This window comes from Chlorocebus sabaeus, chromosome 18 (genome assembly GCF_047675955.1).
Source record: "Chlorocebus sabaeus isolate Y175 chromosome 18, mChlSab1.0.hap1, whole genome shotgun sequence".
Lineage (NCBI taxonomy): Eukaryota > Metazoa > Chordata > Mammalia > Primates > Cercopithecidae > Chlorocebus > Chlorocebus sabaeus.
The window spans coordinates 29566341-29586629 of NC_132921.1; the positions used below are offsets into that span (position 1 = coordinate 29566341).

General features: G+C 37.9%; 1 protein-coding gene across 4 annotated transcripts in view; it reads right to left on the reverse strand.

Moving 5' to 3' along the window:
* The window catches only part of DCC (DCC netrin 1 receptor), a 1222872-nt gene that overhangs the window by 225883 nt on the left and 976700 nt on the right, over positions 1-20289 (reverse strand). For all 4 annotated transcript variants that reach the window (XM_073006286.1, XM_037982936.2, XM_007973974.3 and 1 more), the window contains exon 13: positions 13650-13791. In XM_073006286.1, coding sequence (XP_072862387.1) covers positions 13650-13791 — 142 coding nt within the window. The remainder of the gene's footprint in view (positions 1-13649; positions 13792-20289) is intronic.

Sequence of the window (20289 nt, forward strand, 5' to 3'; positions counted from 1 at the left end):
GCAAGGCTGGCTCAACATATGCAAATCAATAAACGTAATCCATCACATAAACAGAACCAATAACAAAAACCACCTGATTATCTCAGTAGATGCAGAAAAGACCTTTGATAAAATCCAACACCCCTTCATGCTAAAAACTCTCAATAAACTAGGTATTGATGGAATGTACCTCAAGATAATAAGAGCTATTTATGACAGATGTACAGCTAATATACTACATGGGCAAAAGCTGGAAGCATTCCCTTTGAAAGCCAGCACAAGACAAGGATGCCCTCTCTCACCACCCCTATTCCACATAGTACTGGAAATTCTGGCCAGGGCAATCAGGCAAGAGAAAGAAATAAAGAGTATTCAAATAGGAAGAGAGGAAGTCAAACGGTCTCTGTTTGCAGATGACATAATTGTATATTTAGAAAACCCCATCATCTCAGCCCAAAATTTCCTTAAGCTGTTGAGCAATTGCAGCAGTCTCAGGATACAAAATCAATGTGCAAAAATCACAATCATTCCTATACACCAATAACAGACAGAGAGCCTAATCATGAATGAACTCCCATTCACAATTGCTACAAAGAGAATAAAATACCTAGGAATACAACTTACAAGGTATGTGAAGGACGTCTTCAAGGAGAACTACAAACCACTGCTCAAGGAAATAAGAAAGGACACAAACAAATGGGAAAACATTCCATGCTCATGGATAGGAAGAATCAATACCATGAAAATAGCCATACTCTCAAAAGTAATTTATAGATTCAATGCTATTCCCATCAAGCTACCATTGACTTTCTTCACAGAACTAGAAAAAAAAAAAAAAAAAAAAAAAAAAAAAAAAAAAAAAAAACTACTTTAAGTTTCATATAGATCCAAAAAAGAGCCTGCATAGCCAACATAATCCTCAGCAGAAAGAATGAAGCTGGAGGCATCAGGCTACCTGACTTCAATCTATATTACAAAACTACAGTAAACAAAACAGCATGGTACTGGTACCAAAACAGATATATAGACCAAAGTAACAGAACAGAGGCCCCAAAAATAACACTACACATCTACAGTCACCTGATCCTTGACAAACTAGAGAAAAACAAGCAATGGGGAAAGGATTCCCTATTCAATAAATGATGTTGGGAAAACTGGCTAGCCATATGCAGAAAACTGAAACTGGACCCCTTCCTCACACCTTATACAAAAATTAACTCAAGATGGATTAAAGACTTAAATGTAAGAACTAAAACCACAAAAACCCTAGAAGAAAGCCTAGGACATAGGCATGGGTAAAGGCTTCATGACTAAAACAGCAAAAGCAAAGGCAACAAAAGCCAAAATTGACAAATGGGATCTAATTAAACCAAAGAGCTTCTGCACAGCAAAAGAAAGTATTGTTAGAGTGAACATGGAACCTACAGAATGGGAGAATTTTTTAAAATCTATCCATCTGACAAAGGGCTAGTATCTAGAATCTACAAGGAACTTAAACAAATTTACAAGAAAAAAACAGCCCCATCCAAAAGTGGGTGATGGATATGAACAGACAGTACTACTACAAAAGAAGACATTTATGCTGCCAACAAATATACGAAAAAAAAGCTCATCATCACTGATCATTAGAGAAATGCTAATCAAAACCACAATGAGATACTGTCTCATGCCAGTTAGAATGGTGATCATTAAAAAGTCAGGAAACAACAGATGCTGGAGAGGATGTGGAGAAACAGGAACACTTTTACACTGCTGGTGGGAGTGTAAACTAGTTCAACCATTGTGGAAGACAGTGTGACGATTCCTCAAGGATCTAGAGTCAGAAATACCATTTGACCGAGCAATCCTACTACTGGGCACATATCCAAAAGATTATAAATCATTGTACTATAAAGACACATAGGCTGGGCGCGGTGGCTCAAGCCTGTAATCCCAGCACTTTGGGAGGCCGAGACGGGCGGATCACGAGGTCAGGAGATCGAGACCATCCTGGCTAACACGGTGAAACCCCGTCTCTACTAAAAAATACAAAAAACTAGCCGGGCGAGGTGGCGGGCGCCTGTAGTCCCAGCTACTCGGGAGGCTGAGGCAGGAGAATGGCGTGAACCCGGGAGGCGGAGCTTGCAGTGAGCCGAGATCCGGCCACTGCACTCCAGCCTGGGCGGCAGAGTGAGACTCTGTCTCAAAAAAAAAAAAGACACATGCACACGCATATTTATTGCAGCACTATTCACAATAGCCAAGACTTGGAACCAATGCAAATGCCCATCAATGATAGACAAGATAAAGAAAATGTGGCACATATACACTATGGAATACTATGCAGCCATACAAAAGGAGGGGTTCATGTCCTTTGCAGGGACATGGATAAAGCTGAAAACCATCATTTTCAGCAAACTAACACAGAGAGAACCAAACACCACATTTTCTCATTAATAAGTGGGAGTTGAACAATGAGAACACATTGACACTGGGAGGGAAACATCACACACCAGGACCTGTCAAGGGGTAGGGGTATAGGGAAGGGATAGCTTTAGGAGAAATACCTAATGTAGATGATGGGTTGATGGATGCAGCAAACCACCATGGCACATGTATACCTATGCAATATATCTGTACTTTTTGCATATATATTCTAGAATTTCAATTATAATAATAAAAAGAAAGCAGTTTAGAGGCCATCTAGTGTATTGTAAGTATTTCCCCAAAGGGATCTCACCTGGTCAGGCCAAACTATTTATCAGAGTATCCCTTCCAACCATATACAGTATTGGAGTTCTTCATATCTTCCTTTCTATTATATCTGCAGTGAAGTTTTAGCATCCTGTAGAGATTAGTGCCCTAGGTCACTCTGAAAATCTTACCAAATGTCTTTGAAGTATTAAATTTTATCTTTAAAACATCTTCAACTTTGCTGGGCTGTGGAACCTAACTACAAACACCTAAAAAAGCTAGGCTAAGTATTAAAAAAACATTTAAATATGTACATAGAATCCCATTATTAAAGAAAATCTCAAGTAATGTCTAGTCAATGGCTCATATAATGCTGAATATCTAACAAAGCATCCCTGCAAGTATAGCAGGGATACTTTTGTTGTATGAGAAATTCACTAATGGAGGTAACTCACTTTCAAGTTTTGCTTTGTGGACAAGTTCCTCCTTAGATTGCACTGAATCTGATTTGCCATGGTATCACTTATGGATAGATTGCACTAGTTTTACCCTACTGGGATAAAAACAAATAAAATTTATCCTATAAACCATGTTTATCCAAGACTTTAGATTCTAAATTCAGTACCTTTTGTATCAAACCTTTATCAAGAAAATTAAACTTGTGATCCTTTTTTTAAACCCAAGTAAGTGCATGATATAAAGCAGAAGCAAACATTTTGGCTTTTCAGAGAAGCAGTCTGGACATTATCTTTAGAATTCCAGGTTTCAGGTGGCCCTGTTTCTATGCTGTGAGGGGTATTTGGTTGGGAAAATTTTAGATATACTAGAGGCCCTTTTAATAGCTATTTCCTATCTAAAGTGATGAAGTAATAATACATGCTTCCACTTTATAGTGTTCTTGTGAGGGTCAAATGAAAAATTGCTTGTAAAAGTAATTTATAAAATCAAGCATTTCATAGATGTAATAACAACTGACATTGGCACAGGGATTTTCATGTTACTTTCTTACTTGATTTTCAAATATCCTGCGATTTTGGCACAGAATACATGATTGGTACCATTTTAGAGATAAGGATAACAAGGCTCAGAGAAATTAAACTAGGGTACTTTGGTGTTTTAACTAAAACTTGGACTATCCTTGGGTAAAAAATCTGGGCTCTGTTCTGTCTCTTGCTGGGCACCTTCCAAGGCCCACATACCCTATGCTAGAACCCAAGAGAGACATCAGCAACAAATGTAAAGCACTATGCAGGCAAGGAAGAAATATCTGTTAATGATGACTACATCGGACTTGAATAATAGGCAGGTAGGGAGGTTACCTAACTGATGATTCTATTATTTTTGACAGTGGATCAACCTTAGAAATCAGTAATATCCAAATTCAGTCTCAAAAAGAGTTAAATTGTTCTCTTGCTTAGAAATGCGGCTGGGAGCGGTGGCTCACGTCTGTAATCCCAGCACTTTGGGAGGCCGAGACAGACGAATTACCTGAGGTCGGGAGTTCCCGACCAGCCTGGCCAACATGGTGAAACCCCGTCTCTACTAAAAATACAAAAATTAGCTGGGCATGGTAGCCCACACCTGTAATCCCAGCTACTCAGGAGGCTGAGGTGGGAGAATCACTGGTACCTGAGACGCAGAGGTTGCAGTGAGCCAAGATAGTGCCCCTGCACTCAACCCTGGGTGACACAGCGTGATTCTGTCTTCAAAATAAAAAAAAAAATAAATAAATATACCCTATTAGAAAGAGGAGTTATCTTCCAGAGTTATACCAACAATGACCACCACCAAGCAATTTTGGGGGACCCCAACTCTGATAGTTGATATCAAAAGATCTTTCAATGTTGCTTTCTTTCCTCCCCTCCCTTCCTTCCTTTTCCCTTGCTTCCTTTCCTCCCTTCCCTTCGCTCCTTCTTCCTTTCCCTTCCCTCCTTCTTCCCTTCCCTCTTACTTCCCTGCCTTCCTTCTTCCCTTCCTTCCTTCTTCCCTTCCTTCCTTCTTCCCTTCCCATCTTCCCTTCCCTTCCCTCCTTCTTCCCTTCCTTCTTTCTTCCCTTCCCTTCCCTCTTTCCTTCCCTTCCTTCCTCCCTTTCTTTCTCCCTTTCCTCCTCCCTTCCTTCCTTCCTCCCTCCACCCTTCTTCCTTCCCTCCTCTCTTCCTCCCTTCCCCTCTCCCCTTCCCCATTCCCTCCTCTTCCTTCCCTCCTTCCCTTGCCCTCCCCTCCTCTCCCCTCCCCTTCCCTTTCCCTCCCCTTCTCTCCCTCCCCTTCCCTTCCTTTCCCTTCTTTTCTGTCTGTCTTTCATTGGAGGTGGAGTAGTCTGTAAAAGCTTTTTTGTATGTATATTTTTGAAAAGCTGTTATCTTAGATCTAGTTCCTGAACTAATAGGAATTTATTTTTTAAATTTAAATAAGTTGGCCAGTAAAGCTTTTATTTAATCTGTTCTACAGTTATTCAGCTCCTCTAGCTATATGTAATCTTTAATTTTTATTGTCCAATAGACATCTTTTACCATCCTTGTGTTTTTCTCCTGTCCCTTTTAATACTCATATAATCACAAATATATTGCCTACGGTGAGAAACATATTGCTTACAGTTTAAGAAGTAAGAGTATAGTTTTTCTATTCAGGCAGTATTAGGTTCGGATTTTCATTTCATTACTTATTAGCTGGTCAACCATGAAAAACCAGGCCTGTTTGTTTACTTCTATGCCCTCATCCATAAAATGGGGATATATAAATAAAAACTGTTATAAAGATTAAAATGGAAAACACATATATAGTTTTTAGCATAGTGAATGGTTTGAGTTCAGTAAGTAATAATATGGCTGTTAGTATTGTTGTAAATGTGAAACATTATTTTTCATGTTAATTATCTTTTACAAAGTTGTATAACAGTCTTAGTCACTCACAATAAAGTGAACTAAAGATGACAACTTGCATAGTGAAAAGAGCACATAATGAAGAGTTGGAACACACACAATTCACCTGGGATCATCTCCTTAACTAGTGGAGGACCTTTGCAATATCACGCTCCAGACCTCAGTTATTTCTTCTGTAAAATAAGCAGTTTGGCTGGGCACGGTGGCTCATACCTGTAATCCTAGCACTTTGGGAGGCGGAGGAGAGAGGATCACCTGAGGTCGGGAGTTTGAGACCAGCCTGGCCAACATGGTGAAACCCCATCTCTACTCTACAAAAAATTAGCCGGGTGTGGTGGTGCATGCCTGTAATCCCAGCTACTGGTGAGGCTGAGGCAGGAGAATCACTTGAACGCAGGAGGCAGAGGTTGCAGTGAGCCAAGATCGCACCACTGCACTCCAGTCTGGGCAATAAGAGTGAAACTCCACCTCAAAAATAAAATAAAATAAAATAAAATAAAACGAAACCATTTTGGATGAAATGAATTCTGTGTTTTCTGCTATGTGTGTCAGGATAATAAAGTTCAATCTCAACAAGTGTGTGTATATGTGTGTGTCCTAGACGCTTCTAAGTATCCCTTTATCATAAAGGAAATGTGGTGTTAACTAGCAATGCTTTTCTTAGCTGTAAAAAAAATTCAATTGTTGAAAGTTGATTATCTCTGCATGTTTCTATCCTGAATGCTAAGCCCTCAAGCTCTGTAATTTTTATGTTGTATTTCTAATTTTTTAGATCTTCTACTAAGAGATGGCATATTATTCAAACAACATAATTCCCCAATGTTAACCCTGTTATAAAATTGCTATGCTGTTATTTCAATTTTTCAGTCCATAAACTATCAATGCATCTTTATTATTATGTTTATTATATATTGACCATGAAACACAAGAAAACTCTTAAATTCAATTCAAACAACCTTCCCTGAAGAGCAATCAAAAAATAAAAACATTTTAAAATTTAGTTGACATGGGTTCTCACAATAAACCTGATAGCAGCGATTTCAATTCTTGTTATAACTCTGAATTACTTTGTTATTGCAGATGTCTCATTATTCTCATTAAAAAAAAAAGCACATGCACAACAAAAAACACCTAACAAATAGAAGATTGTAAAAAAGAAAATGTTTGAGTACCTAAACCTGAATATTTATAACACGCAAATGGAGCATTCTGAAATTTCCAATTTTTTAAACAGCCAAATCAATAAATCCACGTATCTTACAGGCATTAAAATCATAGGGTCAAATCCTTTACATTTTACAGTACTGTAGATTTACATGGAAAACCAATTACCTCTGCTTACAACAAAGTGTGCAAGTTGCTAGATATATCCTGGGGACATGTCTAAACAACAGCCAATCTACCAGTGTGTAGCGCTCCCTGGTTCCTTAATGTTTTGTAGCACTGAAGACATATATTACCAAAATGTCTAGCAATGCAACAGGTGTTTCTGTAGCCCAATCACAGAGCACAGGAGAGGAGGGAAGGATTTTCCAAAGCTATTCAAAAGACTTTTAAGTATATCATGTTGTTCTTTAATTCTTTTTATTGCTTTAGTGCAGATTTAGAAAGAGCATATATATATTTTTACAGTAAATCTCAGGCATAGTCACACACATAACTGCACATATTTTGTTTGCATTCCTACATGCTTTATTATAACTCATGAAATCAAGATGTAACAATATGAACAAAGCCTACACATTTTGGATCCAAATTCTTACAGCTCTATAAAGATGCAAATGGGCACTTGTGAGCTGTTCCTAATAACTAATTAATTCATCTCACTTTGCTTTTGGCTGGAATGATAATAAACCAGAGTGGTGATGGTTTACCTCATGCTAATTAGAAGCTCTAATTGTCACACATATTTTAGATGAATGAAAATGTAGAATGGAATTATTTATTTTTGAATAAGTAAAGTTTATTAGAAGATACAACTCAAAATGATGGCCCTTGAGAGGAAAAATAATAAAAGGAGTTTGTAGTAGTTTGAATGGCATCCCCCCAGAATTCATGCATGTCTGAAGGATCAGCATGTGACCTTATTTGGAAATAGGGTCTTTACAGTTATAATTAGTTGATGATCTCAAGATGAAATCATCCTGGATTTAAAGTGGGCTCTATCTCTAATGTCCTCATTGGAAGACGAGAGAGGCCAGGCACAGTGTCTTATGCCTATAATCTTAGCAATTTGGGAGGCCGTGGATGGAGAATGACTTGAGGCCAGGAGTTTGAGACCAGCTTGGGCAATAAAACAAGACCTTGTCTCTACGAAAAATTTAAAAATTAGCTGGGTGTGGTGAAACACACCTGTAGCCCCAGCTGCTCGGTACGCTGAGGCAGGAGGACCACTTGAGCCCAGAAGGTCAAGTCTGCAGTAAACTATGGTCATACCACTGTACTCCAGCCTGGGTAAGAGTGCAAGACCCTGTCTCAAAAAAACAAAACAAAACAAATAAAAAATGAAGAGGAGAGAACACAGAGAGGAAAGTGATAAAAAGATGGAGACAGAGATTGAAGCAATGCATCTACAAGCCAAGGAAGATCAGGGACTGCCTGCAACCCCAACAGTTAGTAGAGAGGCATGAGATGGGCTCTTCCTCAGAGCCTACGGAGGCAGCTGAACCTACCAACACCTTGATGTCAGACTTCTGGCCTCCTGAACTATGAGAATAAATGTCTGTTCTTTCAAGTTATGAAATTCATGGTATTTTGTTTTGGGTCTCTGATGGTAAGAAGGCTAATAGCTGCTTCTCTGCGTTTTTTTCCATGATTTTACCTTAAACAGAGGGAAAGTCCTAAATGTTGTGTTATTTAGGGAGTGAGAGTCTTGGTTTGAAAATACTAAACTGAATGTGTTAACTTCCATTTGCCAAAATAACTCATAAGGACTAAGCAATTAATGCTAGCAAATTCTATTGGCCACGAGGCTACTGTTTTTCATTTGTTTTCTGGACCACTGTTTTCTAAACCATTCAGATGGTATTAAGTTAGCATTAGTGCGAGGAAATCTTAAATTTTCTTTTATTATACTTTACGTTCTAGGGTACATGTGCACAACGTGAAGGTTTTTAACATATGCATACACGTGCCATGTTGGTGTGCTGCACCCATTAACTCATCATTTACATTAGGTATATCTCCTAATGCTATCCCTCCCCTCCCCCATCCCCCCTTCCCCAACCCCACGACAGGCCCCAGTATGTGATGTTCCCCTTCCTGTGTCCAAGTGTTCTCATAGTTCAATTCCCACCTATGAGTGAGAACATGCAGTGTTTGGTTTTCTATCCTTGCGATAGTTTGCTGAGAATAATGGTTTCCAGTTTCCTCTATGTCCCTACAAAGGACATGAACTCATCCCTTTTTATGGCTGCATAGCATTCCATGGTGTATATGTGCCACATTTTCTTAATCCAGTCTATCATTGATGGAGATTTGGGTTGGTTCCAAGTCTTTGCTATTGTGAATAGTGCCGCAATAAACATACGTGTGCATGTTCTTTAAGGCAGCATGATTTATAATCCTTAGGGTATATGCCCAGTAATGGGATTGCTGGGTCAAATGGTATTTCTAGTTCTAGATCCTTGAGGAATCACCACACTGTCTTCCACAATGGTTGAACTAGTTTACAGTCCCACCAACAGTGGAAAAGTGTTCCTGTTTCTCCACATCCTCTCCAGCACCTGTCGTTTCCTGACTTTTTAATGATTGCCATCTAACTGGTGTGAGATGATACCTCATTGTGTTTTTGATCTGCATTTCTCTGATGGCCAGTGATGATAAGCATTTTTTCATCTAAGGCTGGTTCAACATATGCAAATCAATAAATGTAATCCAGCACAGAAACAGAATCAAAGACAATAACCACATGATTATCTTAATAGATGCAGAAAAGGCCTTTGACAAAATTCAACAGCCCTTCAGGCTAAAAACTCTCAATAAATTAGGTTTGATGGGACGTATCTCAAAACAGCAAGAGCTATTCATGACAAATCCACATCCAATATCATACTGAATGGGCAAAACTGGAAGCATTCCCTTTGAAAACTGGCACAAGACAGGGATGCCCTCTCTCACCACTCCTATTCAACATAGTGTTGGAAGTTCTGGCCAGGGCAATCAGGCAAGAGAAAGAAATAAAGCGTATTCAATTAAGAAAAGAGGAAGTCAAATTGTCCCTGTTTGCAGATGACATGATTGTATATTTAGAAAACCCCACTGTCTCAGCCCAAAATCTCCTGAAGCTGTTGAGCAACTGCAGCAAAGTCTCAGGATACAAAACCAATGGGCAAAAATCACAAGCATTCTTATACACCAGTAACAGACAAACAGAGAGCCAAATCATGATTGAACTCCCATTCACAATTGCTTCAAAGAGAATAAAATACCTAGGAATTCAACTTACAAGGGATGTAAACGACCACTTCAGGGAGAACTACAAACCACCACTCAAGGAAATAAAAGAGAACACAAACAAATGGAAGAATATTCCATGTTCATGGATAGGAAGAATCAATATCGTAAAAATGGTCATACTGCCCAAGGTAATTTACAGATTCAATGCCATCCCCATCAAGATACCAATGACTTTCTTCACAGAATTGGAAAAAAAAAAACTACTTTAAAGTTCATATGGCACCAAAAAGAGCCCGCATTGCCAAGACAATCCTAAGCCAAAAGAACAAAGTTGGAGGCATCATGCTACCTGACTTCAAACTATACTACAAGGCTACAGTAACTAAAACAGCATAGTACTGGTACCAAAACAGAGATATAGACAAATGGAATAGAACAGAGCCCTTGGAAATAATACCACACATCTACAACCGTCTGATCTTTGACAAACCTGACAAAAACAAGAAATGGGGAAAGGATTCCCCATTTAATAAATGATGTTGGGAAAACTGGCTAGCCATACGTAGAAAGCTGAAATTGGATCCCTTCCTTATACCTTATACAAACCTTAATTCAAGATGGATTAAAGACTTAAACGTTAGACCTAAAACCATAAAAACCCTAGAAGAAAACCTAGGCAATACCATTCAGGATATAGGCATGGGCAGAGACTTCATATCTAAAACACCAAAAGCAATGGCAACAAAAGCCAAAATTGGCAAATGTGATCTAATTATACTAAAGAGCTTCTGCACAGCAAAAGACACTATCATCAGAGTGAACAGGCAAACTACAGAACGGGAAAAATTTTTGCCATCTACTCATCTGACAAAGGGCTAATATCTAGAATCTACAAAGAACTCAAAGAAATTTACAAGAAAAAAACAACCCCATCAAAAAGTGGGCTAAGGATATGAACAGACACTTCTCAAAAGAAGACATTTATGCAGCCAACAGACACATGAGGAAATCTTAAATTTTCAAAACAAAAAATTGTAATATTTTTAACTTATTTTTCATTTTGCATATGAAATTAAAATACATATCATATTGTTGTTACAAAGTAAGCAATACTCACTATCAACATTTTGGCATATAGATTATTGTAAATATTTTTATGTGAATGCTTTTTTAAATAAATATGACCTCTTCTACTAATACTGACTTAAAACTGGGGTATTTGCTTATTGTTTTAAATAACAATAATTTACATATGATTTAACATTTTGACACTATTCCATTTAAAATAGACATACAGTATTCCAAGATACAATTGAGTCTGAATGTTCTAGGTAACTTCCTATAGCTGGATATTTAGGTTTTTAAAAACACTATTTGCTGTTAAAACAATATGACAATATGCTTCTAGCTAAAAACTTTGCAAAAATGTGATTGCTTCCTAGGTTAAACTCTCAGGATTTGGAAACCTGGGTCGTATGTTTATGAAAAGAAAATTACACATAGAGACATACATCCACATACACATGTATATACTTCTGTATAAAATACATATATATACCTTGCTTTCCAAAAAAGGTTGTAGACAGTTTCTGTCCCACAAGCAGTATATGAGACTTAACGTTTCTCATATGCTTTTCAGAATGGGATGCCTGCGTTTATTTTTATCTTTATTACTTTAATCAAAGGAAAATGCTAACTCATTTTTATTTTAATTTGAATTTCTCTATTTGCTAATGAGATTGAACATTTTATCATCTTTATTGGCTGCGTATAGTTCTGTGAATTGAACACCCAATCATTAATTTTTTTATTGGAATATTCATCCTTTAATTATTTTATAGTAGGAAATTAATTTTTATTTTCAATGTTTATCATTTGAGAAGCAAAAGCAATGATGATAAAGTTTTCAGGCTTCAAATCTCTATGTCTGGAAGAACACATGGCTTGGATTAAACTATCCTTAGTGTCTCTTCTACTCTAATATTAAATCTTAGAATTCATACCAAAATATTTTTAGCAAGATTTTTCAATTTTGGTGATTTCTCTCAAAGTAAGAGTCATATTGTACCAAATATCCTAATGAACACATGTTCTTAACTTCGATTATTTTTACCATCTTCCCCATTATTTTGTCAGGCGAGAAAAAGCCATAGGATCTTGGCTTTCAAAATCTTTTAAAATGATATGGTAAATGTCACAACTTTCTGTTAGATTCAGCCATTCCCTGCCTCAGATTTTGTCCATATTTAAAACATGAATTTTGGCAATTTACTTCGGAAGTGCTCTGGCCATTATGCTAAAATTATATAGGCATAAAAGACAACCTGAGAGAAAAGAAGAAAAAATAAATAAATTACTTTCAAGTCTCTGATTGTAGGCTGAACAACAAGCTTATAATGTGTGTGTGTCATGATTTCAAATGGAAATTTGCTGAGTATCTTGTGTAGAGAAAAGGAATACATAAGGGATTACTTTCTTTTTTCCTCACTTGCAATGGTAGTTTACCTCATCTATAAATTGTAGTCATGTGCTTTATGGTTTGTATATCATCCTGACCCAGTTTATGTGCCACTTCAAAGTCGCTCAACTTCATCTACCCAGTTGTGTCATGAGTCACTCTATATGCTTTACTGCCAAGTTTCTGGCAGTAGCTCAAGATGTTCCTAGGTCTGAAAAGCCCTGAGCTCTGATCATTCCCTAGGCCAGGCCACCATCACATAAAATGCTGATTGAGAAAAAGATACCTATGTGTCTGCACAGTCATCAGAAGCTCTGGCTTCACAGGGGACTGCCTGGGAGGTGCAGAGTAATCAGTAAGCTGTTGGTGAACTCAACCAGTGATAAACAAGAGAGCAACTGCTCACACCTTCTATCCGTGGACTGTGAGACAGTTCATGAGGCTTCTCGAGAGACAATCAGGAAACCTAGCAAGCTCTGTGCTTTGTCTTGAAGTTGTGGCCACCACAGCTGGATAACGTACCACCATTATCTGTTTTCTCTTCTTCCCTGGATCGTTTTCCTTGTTCTCTCATTCTTGTTTTCCTGAACTTAAAACTTTAAAGGCACTACCTTGAAAGCCTGGCTTCATTCTGTTTTCCAGGAATCTGGGCTGACGTGAATTAAAGGTTGTGGTTGTTAAAGAAAATACATGATTATTTTATAAAATTTAAAATATATATTATTTACATGTACACTGGGTCCAGTTTTCATAGAGAACTTTGATCTACTCTGAATTCTATCAATATTGGTGCAAAAGTGAATTTCCTTTATATTAGCAGAAAGTAGATTAATCTCTCTATTTTATAATCTACTCTCTTCTTCAGTTTTCAACCCATTCTCACCCCTGAATATTGGTAGAGAGGAATCAAAGTGATTGAAATTGGAACAATTTCATTAGATGACTTTTAAAAGTTATTAGTTAAAATGTTAAGTTTTTAGATAACAGATGCTTTTGCTGAATCAGCAATGCTGAGAAACTAATATGAATAAAAATTTTATGATACATGGATTAAGACGATGATCCAGAAAGAAACATATAGTGAAAACATTATAGAGAATATAAAGTTAAAAATATAAAGGTTATTCTTGTTCCAGCCAATAGATGTCACCTGCCAGGATGCCAGGAAAAAAATCAATGTTCCTTTGGAGTGACAGTATATATTATTCCTAAAGCATTTAATTCATCAAAACCTTGCAAGACTACACCATGTGAACACTGACCTGTGAATAGGTACCAGAGGTTGTTTGGCTCCAGCGTTTCCATCTCACCCCTGCGGGTCGTCTTTCTGTGTCGAATTTTATAGCCGGTAATAAATCCATTTTGTGTTCCTGATGGAGGAGGCAGCCAGCTAACTTTGATACTCTGTAAAATAATAGATGTAAATTAAAACATTGAAGAAAGAAAGGACAATGGGACAGGGTCAAAGAACCAAACATAAATGTGAAGAAAGCAGAGAAGCAAGAAGTGTTAGCAATTGCCACTTAAAGACAAATTAAATTTGTTCTTACAATCTGACACCATTCTTATTTGTCTGGTTTTAACAAAAATACACAATTCCTTTGATTGATTGAATGCATTATCACATCTCCTTTGCATATGCTGCTAAAATGACAGTAAAATATTCTAAATGGTATAAAGTCATAAAACAATACAGAATAAGGCTATATTGCAAGAGAGACGTCAACTAATATTCGGAAGGTGCAAATTGGAGGGAGATATGGTATATTAGTGTGTTCTCACACTGCTAATTAAAGACATACTCGAGACTGAGTAATTTTTAAAGAAAAAGAGGTTTAATGGACTCACAGTTCCACATAGCTGAGAAGCCTCACAATCATAGCAGAGGGCAAAGGAGGAGCAAAGATATGTCTTACATGGCAGCAGGCAAGGGAACGTGTGTAGGGGAATTCCCCTTTATAAAACCATCAGATCTCATGAAACTTATTTACTGTCATGAGAACAGCACAGGAAAGACCTGACCCCATGATTCAATTACCTCCCACTGGGTCCCTCCCATGACGGGTAGGAATTATGGGAGCTACAATTCAAGATAAGATTTAGGTGGGGACATAGCCAAACCATATCATAGGGTGACTGAGCCAAAGAAGAGAGCCTGAAAACGAAATACCTTTTTAAGAGATAGTAACGAAAAAGCAAGGCAATGAAACGCATGACAAAGGTCAGGGATGCCTGGACATTGTTCCTGCTTATATAACTTGGAAGGTAGGACTTTCAAGCATAGTTTTGAAAGGTTTCTACCTATACCCAGTAAAACCAGGCTACTAACCCTCCCTGACCTTGGAGGTGTTGGTAGTTTTATCCTCTGGGGATATTGAACTCAAAGGCCAAAGTTTCTGAGATATTAAACACAGGAGAGAACAAGGATGTACAGGGATGTAGGCAAGGGTAATTAAATCAAAGATATGAGCTACCCATCTCTTCTTCCTTCATATGACACCTAGAGCAATGGCAACCAGGTATATGCTTCTTGGGTAGAATATCAGATAATCCTTCTCTAGAGAAAATTACTATCTTTGCCCTAGAGAAAAACAAACAAACAAACAAACAAAAAAAAAAACAGTCATATCCCTGATCAATTCCCCAACAATGAGGCTACTGCCAATATGGACAGAAGATAGGGAAATACTGGGTAGAAGAAGGCGGTTCTCTGGCAAAACGCCCTGCCCGCAAGCCTGGAAGCCCACAGTCCTAAATGGGAACAGTCATTCCTGTTTTCACACCCAGAAGTTGCCATTAGGCCTGCCGTGTCCCCCTATCCTGTACCCATATTAACCCCAAACACCAGGCTCCACAAGCGAATGAGTAGACTAGCAGAAGAGCAGAGGAACAGAAGAACAGTGTGGCAGAGAAGAAAAGGAGGAGCATCTGAACATCGAGAGGAGTTCAGCTGGGGATGGTCGACCCGAGATCAGCCGTGGGACGACCAAACTCCAGGAGAAGATCATCTTCCCACTTCATCCCTTTTCTAGCTCCCCATCCATCCCACTGAGAGCCACCTCCATCTGGCAATAAAATCCCCCTCGTTTACCATCCTTCAATTTGTTCATGTGACCTGATTCTTCCTGGATGCTGGACAAGAACCTGGGTACCAAGAGGCCACTGAGCTGGTTAAAACTTAAGCTGTCTGCAGATGGCAGAGCTGAAAGAGCACTGAAGTACATCCACTGGGGTTTTGGGAGTCACAGACACCCACCCCTAGATGCTACCATGGGCCCAGAGACCAAAAGTGCTCACCCTAGCTCCTGCCCATCTGCATGCTCCCTCTCCCATTAGGGGTTTGAGGGTGCAGCAGACAAACAGATAAGCCACACCAGTGTCACACATCCCGCAAGGGTGTGTTCCAGGAAAAGAGTGCAATCTGAAAAAAAAAAAAAAGATATTTAAAAGGCAACAAACAGCAGAGAAGACAATGAAGAAAATTGTAATGTGATAAAAGATTTACTATGATGAAAAACCAGACTCAAAAGAGTACATACTGTTTAATTCCATTTATGTAAAGTTAAAGAATGGGCAAAAGTAATCTACAGTATTAGAAGTCAGAATAGTTTATGGTAGTTGTTCCGGGTTTTGACTGGAAATGGGTACCAGGAGACTTTTTGGGGTGATGGAAATCTGCATATTGATTTCATGTTTGTTACTCAGATGGATACAATTGTCAAAATACACATTTATGGGCTGAATTGTGCCCACAAAGGGTCATATGTTAAAGTTATAACTCCTGTATCTTAGAAGAATATGACTGAATTTGGAGATAAGTCCTTTAAGGAGGTAATGAAGTTTAAATTAGTTCATTAGGGTAGGTCTTAAATATAACATGATTGGTCATATTTAAATTTTAAATTTCCTAAAAGAAAATTAGGAAACAGGTATGCACAGAGAAAAAACACGTGAAGACACTAGCCATCTATAAGCCAAGGAACGAGGCCTCAGAAGAAACCAAATCTGCCAACACATTGATCTTGGACTTTTCGAGCTGCACTAACTGTGAGAAAATAAATGCCTGTTTTTTAAGCCACCCACTCTGCAATATTTACTTTGGCAGCCCTAGAATACCAGTATATTCATGAGACTGAACACTTACGATTTATAATTTCATTTATTTTAATTGCACCTCAACAAAAGAAGGAAGAGGAACAGAAGCAGCAGTAGAAAAAAGAGAAAAGATTGGGGAAGAAAATGAGGATAGAAGTGTGTCAGCACAAAATCCTGACATAAAAATAAATCAATAGATGATATCTAAAAATGGTGAATTAAAACTGGTAAACTAACAGATATCTAAATAAATAGATTACTGAGAAACATAAAGGTAAATGTCAGAGGAAAAAAAAAAAAAAACAGCCAAATATCATAAGGCAGTCTTTAGGGAATGGCGGCAGGGTTTGAGGAGGGGAAAGAAAGGGCCTATTTGTTTTTGTTATAGTCTTGTTAGTACTATTTAACTTAAAAAATAATGTGCATGTAATACTCTGAAAATATTTAAATTAAGTTTTAAAACAAGCACACAGAGGTTTTTTGTTTGTTGTTTTGAGGTGGTAAAAACAAATTACTGGCTGTTAAAAAGAATCCAGACACAGCCGGGTATGGTGGCTCACATCTGTAATCCCAGTACTTTGGGAGGCCGAGGCAGGTGGATCCCCTGAGGTCAGTAGTTCAAGACCAACCTGACCAACATGGAGAAACTCCATCTCTACTAAAAATACAAAATTAACTGCGCATGGTAGCACATGCCTATAATCCCAGCTACTCAGGAGGCTGAGGCAAGAGAATCGCTTGAGCCCAGGAGGCGGAGGTTGCAGTGAGCCGAGATCAGACCATTGCACTCCAGCCTGGGCAACAAGAGCAAAACTCCATCTCAAAAAAAAAAAAAAAAAAAAAAAAAAAGAATCCAGACCCAACGTCAAATAATGGATTTGTTCAGGACCTCTCTGTCCCCATTTCAATCATGGAGCAGAGGCAGAGCTAGACTCTCCAGGGAGATAGAAATCCAAGGTCCTTCTTCCAGTTCTACTACAAATTAGCTGGTGCTCTACAGATAAGTTTCTTTGAGAGAAGAAAGAAATATAATCTAAATTTGCACTTACTTGCTGAGCACTTTGTTATTTTCTGTATAGCTGCCCTCACCCCAACACTGAATTTGAGAACACTGAAATATTACTCCCAGAGGAAATATAAGTTTAGGTTCCCTCGAGCCTCTGGTTACAACATTTTTGTCAGCTGATGGGTACATAACCTCGTTTTATGTGTGTTTCTATTTAATGATACCTTATTTAATATGACCATATTGTCAGCTCTTTAACATTGAACTTTAATGCCAGAAATAAGGCAGATCACAACCTTCTTGCTCTTAGGAACCCTGGACAGTGCTTGAGCACTCTACTCTGGGATCATTTTAAACAGAAAAAAAAAACAACAAAAATCACATAAAGGCAAAAAACATGGTGCCAAATAGACTTCAAAAAGGGTGCTTGTTTACAGTATGAGGGCTAAAACAAGAAGACAGAGAATCTTCTTGTTCAACCTCAGCTGGGAACATGGACATCTGGCAACTCAAATTTTACCCCGCTCTAAGCATAACCACAAAGCATCATGGGTATTGATTTGAGTTACACATAAATTTTAGCAAGCAGGCAGGCAACTTTGCAACTACAAAATCTATAAATAATGAGTATCAACTGTACTTACATAATAAAAATCTTTCACTAATTTCAGAGGAATCTAGTTACATACAATTGATCTGATTAAGTTGGTAGAATATATTCAAAATATTTTTGCACTACTGAGATACTTTACTTTGTTTCTACTATTCTTTAAGTGTGATAAATTAAGCACCACTCTTAACTACTATTTGTTAACATATTTTTTGAACTTACTTTAGACCTGGCAATGGTCTAAGCACTCTGCATTATTTATATTTTTATGCTCATTATGACTCTGTGAGTTAAGGTCTATTGCTATGACCTTCGTACAATTAGGTAAACTGGGACAAGAATGGTTAAATAACTTAGACATGTATCCAGCAATAGGCAGAATTTTAACTGAGATAACATGAGTCAAAAGGAGGACATTCTTTACTGCTTAATATTGCCTCCTATGAGAAGTTCAAGAAGCTGAAGAGTATAATTTGTTTAGTTGTTACTCATTCAACATGCATCAACTACATTACTGCTGTGGTAAACACGTAAATAAGTCATGGTTTACCCATTCTGGCTGAGGAAAGAGACATATAAACTAATAATGAAAAAACAGCGTGATAAGGTTTATAGTAGAATGTCCAAGAGTGATTAATTCTATGTCATATGATCAGAAGGACTTTACAAGAAACTCATCCTTCAAGTGTGATTGGGAATTCATGGAGGGGTTGGGAATGGTATTTAAAACAGGAAATATCAAGAACAAGCTCAAGGTGTAATGACAATGTCAAGCATCTTCAAGGGAAGCTCATGTAGTCTCTTAATGGCTAAAGCAAGGGATATATAGGACAAGGAAAAGGAAAGGTTGCAGAAGAGAGAGAAGGTTGGATTAATGTGTTCATTTAAGGCATTTGGCTAAGTTATTTGGGAGAAAAAATAATGCATAAAATAATAGTATAGAGTCACTGGCTGCAAAGAACACGTAGCCTTAAATACACACATGCCCATCTATGCCCTTCTTCCCCACCGTTCACACACGTAGGTGGACATGTGTGGACATATTCTTTACTCCCCAGTGTTTTAGAAACTACGAAAGAAAACCAGAATTAAAAGAATAGTCATAGTTATGTTTCACTACTCATCTTAGTGGTGAGCAGTGAAATGGCAGGTATTGTCGCCACTGATGATTTTACAAAGAAGGAAATTGAGGCACAGTTAAATGAAGGATAGGCCCAAGGTCACCTTGCACTATCAATGGAAGACTTCCCAACTGTGGGGTCTAATGTTCCTTTCATTATTTCACACTAAAATAAATAATAACAGGGACTTTATTTGGCAATTTTACTCATCTATTTTCTCCTATTAACTATTCTCTTTTAAAACTTCAATTTAAATTATTCTTTTAAAATACATCCAATAAGCTTTCCCATACAAAGTCCTTGGAAAATCAAGGAGGGCCACCTTCTGAAGACTACAGCTGTAGTAAAGTAAAAAAGTAAAAAATAAATTCAAGTCGAAAAGGAAAATACAAATGTAGATATTAAACCTTAGACCAAGAATTAGAACCTTTTAATTTCCAATTAATGTTTTGCTGTGACTTTGCTGAGTGACCTTCTGTAAGTCTTTTTTTTTTTTTTTAGACAGGGTCTCTGTGTGTCACCCTGGCTAGAGTGCAGTGGTGCAATCAGGGCTACCTGCAGCCTACACTTCTCAGGCTCAAGCTATCCTTCCACTTCAGCCTCCCGAGGAGGTAGGACTACAGGCAGGAGCCACCATGTGCCTGGCTAAATACTTATCATATTTTTTTGTAGAGACAGGGTCTTGTCATGTTGTCCAGATTGGTCTTTAACTCCTAGGTTCAAAGGATCCACCCGCTCACCCTCCCAAAGTTCTGACGTTACAGAAGTGAGCCACCATCCCCAGCTATGAGTCTAATAAGTGACCTGAATCTCCATGTACATACTGAAAAAGAACAATTGTGCTTAGTATGTCTACCAAGTGTAAATCACTTGATAAGCCTGGAGAACTTAATTATACTAATGATTACATGAGTAATAGTTTTTGACAAGTTTTCTTTATCATATTTGAGGATTTCCAGTGATTGCTTAAATTATTCCCACATAGCCAATACCTTAATATCAATGCCAAGCAGCAATTAATTAATATAATCAGTTATACACTCAACACACCAGGAGGGAAATCCCCTGAA